This window comes from Melanostigma gelatinosum (assembly GCF_949748355.1).
Source record: "Melanostigma gelatinosum genome assembly, chromosome: 18".
In the NCBI taxonomy this organism is placed as follows: domain Eukaryota; kingdom Metazoa; phylum Chordata; class Actinopteri; order Perciformes; family Zoarcidae; genus Melanostigma; species Melanostigma gelatinosum.
The window spans coordinates 10,775,224-10,785,983 of record NC_136651.1 but is presented as its reverse complement, the minus strand read 5'-3'; the positions used below and the strand labels follow the sequence as shown (position 1 = coordinate 10,785,983).

Here is a 10,760-nt window from a genome sequence, read left to right as displayed (position 1 = left end):
GCTTTTCAGTCACACGGGCCTTTATTTGGGGGGAGGGGGGAGGGGGGGGGGGCTGAAAACAATGTTAATTTCCTGTTGGGACTGGCAATGGTGATTTCACCACACATCCTTGGCTTGTGAATGACGGGTCACAAGCCAAGGATGCAAACAGATGCAGCTATTACGGTACATGTTTTCACCTCAGACCTCGATCTGTCATGAAAAGAAGTGCAGACTCCTCAAAACTGAGAATATGGTGAAATTAAGTGGATTTTAAAAGTGAAATGTGTACAAACTGAGTACGAGCTTCTAACATAAAGACAAGAATAAAATGGTCATCAATATCACCGATCTTAACTTTTTCTATGAAGCACGTTTGCTTCATAAAAAGTGATTTCTATTTGAGTGTCTTGAGAAGTGATTCAAGCGTAATTTAAACCGGCTTTTAATAAATACCCGATATGGCTTTGTAGTAAAATGTCAAGTAAGAGTACAAAGCAGACAAGGTTTCATAACTTTATTGTGATCGTAAACACTTGTAAAACTGGTTGGACTGGAAGGTTTCAGTGTTGTTTCAAATCTGAAATCAAACCTTTAGATTTGCCTCATTGTATTTGTGCAGAGGAAGACAGTTTTTCTGGCATTTGCCAAAAGCATTAAGTGTAAAAGTGAAACTTTTCTGTCAATTAAACAGCGCTATTCATTTTTTTTTTGCGACAGTGCGTCTTGACATATACTCACAAACAGGAAACTTCTGTCAAAAATCTAGAAAAATACACATTTCAAAGTGCTTAAGAAACAATTAGCAAACTACAATTTTCTTCCCAAAGTGGCTAAAAAAAACAACATGAAAGAGATTTAGATACTGTAGGTTTTGAAGCCACACGACAACTGATAAGCCACTTCACACGTTACAACAAAACACAGAGTCTGGTCCTCGTGGCCCGACTCTGATGGCAATTTTCACTTCATTAAAAACGACACATAAAAACCCGAAAGACAAATGATTTCTAAAATTATCGGGAGACTTAAGCCAATTAGTCTGCTATCTTTAAGGCACCTTTATAGTTTTAACAATTTGAATTCCTACAGTTCTTCAGTGTAATTAGACTGTCCAATTAAATAATTATAAATGATCAGTACAATTAATTAACGTAATCAATCTATAAAAGGTCATCTTTGTTAATGTGGCTAGATGTGAGCCCTACCTCGTTCATAACAACATCTGGGCACATTAAAAAACAAACGCATGTCGACAGAGGAACACCTAAAAGTATGTGTCCTGGAATGCAGCGGGGTTCACAGTGATGACAAAATTCAGCACAGTGCAATGTTGAACCATCTTTTAGTGTGATTTCTTCTATTGTTGCTGGTGAAGGATGACCTGTGGCTGCCGTTACGCCGATTAAAGGGTCATTCCAATTAGTTTCTTGGTTGTGGTCAACATTTCTATCTGGAAATAATGGCCACCACTATGACAATAAGAGAAAAGTTGTAATAAACCGTAATTGTGTGGAGTGTAAAGTGGTCAGAGCACTCCAGATACCTGAATAAGAGTTTGGATTTGCCCTGACAGGAGTGTTATCGTGCACCAGGCTTGTCCATGAGTATCAATACTGTGCTTGATTGATTGTGTTGCTTTTACTTTTCTTCTCTCTTCAGAGTTCCCCTCTTAGTCGGGTGTGCAGGTCCTCCTGGTCGATGTTGCCGACCTGTTTGTGCCAGCGGTGGTGTGCCAGCAGGGCCACGTTCCTGGCAGAGATAGAGCTCATCTCCATGGCACTGGCCGCCCACTCCACAGCGTTGAGGTAGTACAGCCGGTTGTGCAGGATGAAGGGAGGTGTATTGCGGTGCGGCGGGCTGTAAGAAGGATAAGCCAGCCACTGAGTCTCCGACACCGAATCCCAGGAGAGGAACATGTCCCGCAGCTGCTCCTGGGACAGCGGCTTTGGGGAGAACACCTTCCACACTTTGGTCTGGCTGGCAGGGGGTCGCTTGTAACCCTGAGGGATGTGCACAGGGTCAAGAGAGCTCAGGCTGTTGATGACGGAGTCCTTTGAGTCTTTGGTGAGGATGTCAGACACGGTAAACTCCGAGGCTGGCTGTGTGGTGCCCAAGTAGGACATGTCCAGCATGCCGTGGACCAGAGTGGAGACAGTCTGGTGGTAACGTCCGGGATAGTGGGACGGGATTGGGGGAGAGAAGCCTGAGAAGGCGATGTCAGACTTTCCCTGGTGAAGCGGTGTTGCTATCACCACTATGTCATACAGAGAGTGTGCTGAGCCCGCCTCTCCCACATAACTAACCTCATAGAAACTGGCTGTGTTGCCTAAAAAAAACGGGAGACGGAGAGTTGAGATGAAATATTTGACATTAAAAATGGACATGCGATAAATCCATCATTGGCCAGTTCTTTACCAAATGAAGGAATGTCAAAAGGTACCTGTCTTGGATGGTCGAACTTTGAACGAAATGGAGGTCACTCTGGCAGCGATGAGCTCACTTTTGCTGTTGTACAGTAGTCCTGAGCACACTCTCTTATTGCCTCCATCTACTGCCCACAAGCCCGGATCCGCTCCGGCTAATGACACCGCCCCTATAGGAGACGAGACAGACGGGAAATGTTGCCTCTGTTTTTACAGCGTTTTCAACAAAAACCTTTGTGTTCGTGAACCAATCCAAACTCTTGACACACATACCCACAAATCCATTGATGCGGACGCTTTGGCCGTAGTTGACACGAGCGATGGGTGCGACAATATCGTTGAGGAAGACTTGGGAGAATCCGTCGCCCATCATTGTTTCCTCCAGGGTCTGATTCAGCATGGTAAGAAAAGCATCGCCGCCCATGGCATGAAGGAGCTTATCCACACTGGAGAACGAGTAACGGTACTGCTGATACTGGTAGATCCTGTGTGTCAAACAAAAAAGAAGAGGTTTCACATGACCATCTATGTTGATAATACTGGATCTTATGCAACAAAAAGAGTGACATTTAGGAGCCACGACAAATGCTTTTCCTCCTCACCGCATGAATTTGTCCAAAACACTCTCCACCCACATATGCATTCTGATAAAGCTGAACCCAAATCTCCAGAGCATACGCAAGAAATTGACTATAAACCAGTCGCTCTCTTCAAACGTGAGCTCCTTTCCATCAAAGATTGCCATTTTAGAGGGGACATCTGTCCTCAGAGGAATACCTAAAAAAAAAAAAACATATAGTAAGAGGTTTTTTGTTGCTTTATACTTTTGTGATTCTGTTTTTTGTGACAACACGTTACCTAATTTTTCAATGAAGTGCTTCATGTGTAGGTTCAGAGGGTGGATCACTGCGCCTCCCGTCTCGTACTCGTGCTCTCCGATCTTCACTGTCGCGAGTCGTCCGCCAACATCGCCCGGTTCAAACACATCGATCTTCACCCCGGCTCCAAATTCCTGCCTCAGGTAAAACGCTGCAGACGTGCCTCCGATGCCCGCTCCGACCACGGCTTCAAAGCAGCAACGACAACACGGTTAAACACATTGGTGATATTAAAACTGGTTCGACTGAATAATAAAACTGGTTCTACTGCTGTCGTGCCACATGCACATTTGTAGGCGGAATGTCCTCCATTTTAATTTGATTATTATCAAGTTTTATTCCATGTGACGTACCTAAAATAAACACATCTTGCATTCAGTAGTCTCTTGAGATGGCTTTTTTAAATTCTGTACTACAGTTGCAACTAATATGATCATTGACTGGCATGTGTCTTTACAGCTGTATTCTGGGTAAGGTCACAGCGAGGTTTCTCCCACAGTAATATATTATTATGAGGAAGTATTGATAGAAAGGAGGATTGGTGTGTTTTTGTTTTGCACCTTAGGACAGACTCACCTATCTTTTTGGGCTGATCTTGCAGCTCTGGTGCTGAGGCTAGACTTCTTCTCCCAGCGTGCCAAAGCCCCAGAAACAGCAGGGCTCTCAGTGACAGAGTTCGTGGATTCATGGTGCGCGTCTAGTTCTCTGCTGCACCGCACAGCATCTGTACAGGAGGCACAAACACGGTCAGTGCCGCATAGACTTATTATATACAGTCTGAGTTCCGCTAATTACTCGAAGGGGACAGTCCTTATCAGTCTCGGTCAACGGTTACTCTCACAGGAGTTCACACTCACGCATATAATAACAAAGGCGGTAAGTTAGTAACGTATGTCAAATCCTTAGAAACTTTATAAAGAGAACGCGTTGAACGGTGAGGACTCACCATTTCAAAATACAGTTGTTCGAGAAGTTGCCTTCACAGCGTAATCTTCGATACACTCTAAAATAATAGTCAACGTTCGGTAAAACTTAAACGGAAAACTGAACTGGTGATATTCGCCACTAAGACGAGAAGTGTCAGCAACCAACTTATCTTAACTTGTTTAACGGGTGCAGCAGGTCGGAGCGCCGTGAACGTCTCTTAATATCGAGACTTCCGGGCATGCTTACGCGTGATTTTCACAATAAAGGCCGTAATATCTTCATTTGAGCTGTCAACTGAATACATGTGTAAAGTTTTTAACTCTGGCAATTGCCGATCATATTATAATTAACCTTTCAAAAGATATGATGTATACATCTATGAATATATATGTATGTATATGTATAGATATATATATGTATGTATATATATATATATATATATATATATATATATATATATATATATATATATATATATATATATACACATATATATATATATATATGTATGCTCATTTTAAATAAATGTAAATAGACTACAAACAGTAGAATTAAAGCACAATTAAAGTCGCGTTAGGAAGGATAATGTACTTTTCGCTGACCGATGAAAAAGGTCGTGGAGGCTTAAAGGAGCTGAGCGGAAGTTGTCATATTTCTTGTAATATCTCACGAAAAACATAAAGACCCGTAGTGCCGTACATTTCCGAGAACGCCAGTCTGCAACCCTGCCCATCCAAAATCAGGAATTTACTGGAACCCAATTTTGAAGAATAAACAAAACGGAAGAGGATTCTGTTGCGGAAGTAAAGCGGAAGTGGCGGAAGTCTACTCATCCTGAACCATGCTTGAATGGAGGTGACCTTAGTTCTCAAATTGTAAAGTAAATAAACTTGCTGTGGACATCACGGATACTTCGGGTCAGTCCAGTCTGGTTTAGATACTAAACTAAAAATAGTAGTGGTGTGAGCAGGACGAACTGAGATGGCAGAGGCACATCAGGCACGCGTGCATGTTGCGGTGGAAGAAATGGTCCAAAGCCTGGAGAGGGACCACATCCGTGTAATGCAGGCAGGTTTTTTTTTTATCCGTGGAAACATGATCTGTGCATGTGGTGCTTTGTTTTTCTACCACACCGATCTGTGCAGCACCTTTATCCATCATATATAACGTTATGTGTGTGTCTTCTCGCTGCAGGGTCGCATGTTCAGGTGCAGTGCAGACTGCTGTGATCGTTCCACGGACTCCATGTCTGTGGTGCATCGGTGCATCGAGAGGTGTCACACTCCGATGGCACAAGCTCAGGGCCAGGTCACTTCAGAGCTGGAGAAGTTTCAGGTGAGGGGACATTTGACTGAGTGGCCTTTTCAATTATGGACGTTTGTTAAAGTCCTCAGTCAGGCCACATGTAACAGCTGTTCCATGCTCTCGATGACAAGGTTATACATCAGTCTGATATTTCTAATGGAGTTGGTATAGTTCGGAAGATGAAGTGACTATATTATTCTTATTACCCCTCTTGAAAAAAAGGTGTCCTGGCACATATCCTGTATGAAAATCTTTCATATGCAGAGACTTCTATTAATACTGAAAATCATATCGCTATTGCAATATCAGTTCAAATAATTGCAATTCGATTTTTCTAATTTTTCCCTACATACGTAGATTTTTTTGTGACATTGTTCATGACTTTTTCTGACTTATACTTTTACTATAATATAAATCTGTTTTATGACATACTCTACTAAGATTTTTTTCATGATGAACTATACTACGATTTATTAAATTTTTCTTATTTTATTTTTTGTAAAATACTATAATATGACTTTATTTATGACCTCTTTTATGTATTTTTTTATTAAATACTATAACTTTTCATGATGCACTATAGTATATATATTTTTTTCTTTTCATGACAGATTTAGCATCGGTAGAATCTTAAGGCAACAGGACAATATTTTGACATTTGAAGTGTTCTTATTCAGCTTGATGCTAAATGCTTGCAAATCCTAAACATGTCTACTGGGACTTCTATCTTGTCTGTTTTTATATTAGGTCTAAACAGTCTCTCCTCTTTGCCCCATCAGGACCGTCTGACCAGATGCACGATGCACTGCAATGACAAGGCGAAGGATCTTTTTGACTCCGGCGCCAAAGAGCCAGCTGTTCGATCACTGATGGAAGGCTGTGTGGGAAGTTGTGTGGACGACCACATAAACCTCATCCCCAGCATGACCCGAAGAATCAAAGATAATTTGGACTCTATACAGCAGTAAGGAAGAGGGATGGATGACTTGTCGTCCTTCCTGGAGACTCAGTCTGAGGTCATTACACATACAGAAGCACAGGGTCGCTCAACTCGGCCAGTTTGAACAGTAATAACTGAAGAATAAAGGGCTGAAATGCCATGAAAGGATTGAGAGGGAAGTTTAACATGGATTGTGTGACACAAAAGAGTTGTGACAAGTTCTACTGGCTGTGACTCTGAATGCTGCTGTTGTGGAGATTTAAAACTCTTCACTGTGAGATTTGTTATCTGAATATGTGTAATCTACAACCTATAACCTTCCTGGATACTGGGAACTGAAAGTGTTGTTGTTTGGTGCTGTTTTGGTAAACCGAGTGATGCATCTGGTGGTGCATCATTGTTTATGATCAAGATGCCAACTCAAACTCACACACTACATATCCGGGTATCACAATTTAAAATACCAGTATAGAGTACACCACACAATGGTCCTCGTGTGTATCTATTCTTGCATTTTGAATGTACTTGATGTTCAACTCTTGTCAGTCATATTTGATTTCTGAAGGTTCTCTCCAGTATGAGCCTTCTCATCCCTTTCATTTTTTTGTCATTTCATTGTTGAGTTGTTCTGTGATTGTCTGACCTCATGATTTATGTATCTGTATTAAAAGCACTGTAGATGTACCTGTTTTTGGACTGCATTTTAATGACTGCAAAAAATCTTATGTTATTTACAGATAATGGTACAAGAAATTACTTTTTTTGACATGCGATTCTATGACTTTATTGTGACGTTATTCAACATGCTATACTATGACGTTATTCAACATGCTATACTATGACGTTATTCAACATGCTATACTATGATGTTATTCAACATGCTATACTATGACTTTTTTCAACATAAACGTCAAATATTGGTACAAAATTGTCCAAACTATAATAAAGACTAGGGCTGGGCAGTATACCGGTTTTAATTTCCCGTATGATATGAATTCTTCACACACCATTATACCGGTGCATAGCAGAAACAACTGCTGTCTGCTTTCAACAGGCAGCTAAATGTATTCTTATGTTTATGATTCATTAAATGATGTAACACTGCTGCCCTCTAGTGGTTAAATCATGTAATGTTTATGATTCATTACATTTTGTAACACTGCTGCCCTCTAGTGGTTAAATCGTGTAATGTTTCATGATTCATGAAATTATGTAACACTGCTGCCCTCTAGTGGTTAAATCATGTAATGTTTATGATTGATTAAATTATGTAACACTGCTGCCCTCTAGTGGTTAAATCGTGTAATGTTTCATGATTCATTAAATGATTTAACACTGATGCCCTCTAGTGGTTAAATCATGTAATGTTTCATGATTCATTAAATGATGTAACACTGCTGCCCTCTAGTGGTTAAATCTATGACTTTTTTCGACATGCTATACTATGACTTTTTTTGACATGCTAGACGATGACGTTATTCGACATGCTATACTATGACTTTTTTCGACATTCTATACTATGACGTTATTCAACATGCTATACTATGACTTTATTCGACATGCTATACTATGACTTCATTCAACATGCTATACTATGACTTTTTTCGACATGCTATATTCGACATGCTATACTGTGACTTTATTCAACATGCTATACTGTGACTTTATTCAACATGCTATACTATGACTTTTTTCGACATGCTATACTATGACTTTATTCGACATGCTATACTATGACTTTATTCAACATGCTATACGATAACTTTTTCCGACATGCTATACTATGACTTTATTCGACATGCTATACTGTGACTTTATTCAACATGCTATACTGTGACTTTATTCGACATGCTATACTATGACTTTATTCGACATGCTATACTGTGACTTTATTCGACATGCTATACTGTGACTTTATTCGACATGCTATACTATGACTTCATTCAACATGCTACACTATGACTTTTTTCGACATGCTATACTATGACTTTATTCGACATGCTATACTGTGACTTTATTCAACATGCTATACTATGACTTTTTTCGACATGCTATACTATGACTTTATTCGACATGCTATACTATGACTTTATTCAACATGCTATACGATAACTTTTTCCGACATGCTATACTGTGACTTTATTCAACATGCTGTTCTATGACTTTTTTCGACATGCTATACTATGACTTTATTCGACATGCTATACTATGACTTTTTTCGACATGCTATACTATGACTTTTTCCGACATGCTATACTATGACTTTTTTCAACATGCTATACTATGACTTTTTTCGACATGCTATACTATGACTTTTTTCGACATGCTATACTATGACTTTATTCGACATGCTATACTATGACTTCATTCGACATGCTATACTATGACTTTATTCAACATGCTACACTGACTTTTTTCGACATGCTATACTATGACTTTTTTTGACATGCTATACTATGACTTTATTCGACATGCTATACTATGACTTTTTTCGACATGCTATACTATGACTTTTTTCGACATGCTATACTATGACTTTTTTCGACATGCTATACTATGACTTTTTTCGACATGCTATACTATGACTTTATTCGACATGCTATACTATGACTTTTTTCGACATGCTGTTCTATGACTTTTTCGACATGCTATACTATGACTTTTTTCGACATGCTATACTATGACTTTTTTCGACATGCTATACTATGACTTTTTCGACATGCTGTTCTATGACTTTTTCGACATGCTATACTATGACTTTATTCGACATGCTATCCTATGACTTTTTTCGACATGCTATACTATGACTTTTTCCGACATGCTATACTATGACTTTTTTCGACATGCTATACTATGACTTTTTTCGACATGCTATACAATGACTTTATTCAACATGCTACACTTACTTTTTTCGACATGCTATACTATGACTTTTTTCGACATGCTATACTATGACTTTATTCGACATGCTACACTGACCTTTTTCGACATGCTATACTATGACTTTATTCGACATGCTACACTGACTTTTTTCGACATGCTATACGATGACTTTATTCGACATGCTATACTATGACTTTATTCGACATGCTACACTGACTTTTTTCGACATGCTATACTATGACTTTATTCGACATGCTATACTATGACTTCATTCGACATGCTATACTATGACTTTATTCGACATGCTACACTGACTTTTTTCGACATGCTATACTATGACTTTTTTCGACATGCTATACTATGACTTTTTTCGACATGCTATACTATGACTTTTTTCGACATGCTATACTATGACTTTTTTCGACATGCTATACTATGACTTTTTTCGACATGCTATACTATGACTTTTTTCGACATGCTATACTATGACTTTTTTCGACATGCTATACGATGACTTTATTCGACATGCTATTCTATGACTTTTTTCGACATGCTATACTATGACTTTTTTCGACATGCTATACTATGACTTTTTTCGACATGCTATACTATGACTTTTTTCGACATGCTATACTATGACTTTTTTCGACATGCTATACTATGACTTTTTTCGACATGCTATACGATGACTTTTTTCGACATGCTATACTATGACTTTTTTCGACATGCTATACTATGACTTTTTTCGACATGCTATTCTATGACTTTTTTCGACATGCTATACTATGACTTTTTTCGACATGCTATACGATGACTTTTTTCGACATGCTATACGATGACTTTTTTCGACATGCTATACTATGACTTTTTTCGACATGCTATACTATGACTTTTTTCGACATGCTATACTATGACTTTTTTCGACATGCTATACGATGACTTTATTCGACATGCTATTCTATGACTTTATTCGACATGCTATACTATGACTTTATTCGACATGCTTTTCTATGACTTTATTCGACATGCTATACTATGACTTTATTCGACATGCTATACTATGACTTTATTCAACATGCTACACTGACTTTTTCCGACATGCTATACTATGACTTTTTCCGACATGCTATACTATGACTTTTTTCGACATGCTATACTATGACTTTTTCGACATGCTATACTATGACTTTTTTCGACATGCTGTTCTATGACTTTTTTCGACATGCTATACTATGACTTTTTTCAACATGCTATACTATGACTTTTTTCGACATGCTATACTATGACTTTTTTCGACATGCTGTTCTATGACTTTTTCGACATGCTATACTATGACTTTATTCGACATGCTATACTATGACTTTTTTCGACATGCTATACTATGACTTTTTTCAACATGCTATACTATGACTTTTTTCAACA

At 38.8% G+C, this 10,760-nt stretch overlaps 2 protein-coding genes across 2 annotated transcripts; one reads left to right on the top strand and one right to left on the bottom strand.

Moving 5' to 3' along the window:
• Positions 1–487: 487 nt before the first annotated feature.
• pcyox1 (prenylcysteine oxidase 1) lies at positions 488–4,385 on the bottom strand. The gene is made up of 7 exons (XM_079289453.1): positions 4,230–4,385; positions 3,860–4,007; positions 3,264–3,470; positions 3,008–3,182; positions 2,679–2,890; positions 2,423–2,575; positions 488–2,308 (listed from the first exon to the last, which is right to left on the bottom strand). The coding sequence occupies exons 2-7, from the start codon at positions 3,969–3,971 to the stop codon at positions 1,638–1,640; spliced, it is 1,530 nt and encodes a 509-aa protein (XP_079145579.1). The 5' UTR covers positions 3,972–4,007; positions 4,230–4,385; the 3' UTR covers positions 488–1,637.
• A 648-nt stretch (positions 4,386–5,033) lies between these two features.
• fam136a (family with sequence similarity 136 member A) lies at positions 5,034–7,133 on the top strand. Its single transcript, XM_079288989.1, has 3 exons — positions 5,034–5,278; positions 5,405–5,545; positions 6,295–7,133. Exons 1-3 carry the CDS (start codon positions 5,192–5,194, stop codon positions 6,481–6,483), a joined length of 417 nt encoding a protein of 138 aa, XP_079145115.1. The 5' UTR covers positions 5,034–5,191; the 3' UTR covers positions 6,484–7,133.
• The last annotated feature ends 3,627 nt before the right edge of the window (positions 7,134–10,760 follow it).

Coding starts and splice junctions, on each gene's coding strand:
- pcyox1 (XM_079289453.1), bottom strand. CDS start 3,971: ATGAATCCACGAACTCTGTCACTGAGAGCCCTGCTGTTTCTGGGGCTT. Junction 3,471..3,859: donor AGATCAGCCCAAAAAGATAG/GTGAGTCTGTCC, acceptor GCTGCTTTGAAG/CCGTGGTCGGAGCGGGCATC. Junction 2,309..2,422: donor AGTTCGACCATCCAAGACAG/GTACCTTTTGAC, acceptor CGTTTTTTTTAG/GCAACACAGCCAGTTTCTAT.
- fam136a (XM_079288989.1), top strand. CDS start 5,192: ATGGCAGAGGCACATCAGGCACGCGTGCATGTTGCGGTGGAAGAAATG. Junction 5,279..5,404: donor ACCACATCCGTGTAATGCAG/GCAGGTTTTTTT, acceptor TTCTCGCTGCAG/GGTCGCATGTTCAGGTGCAG. Junction 5,546..6,294: donor CAGAGCTGGAGAAGTTTCAG/GTGAGGGGACAT, acceptor TTGCCCCATCAG/GACCGTCTGACCAGATGCAC.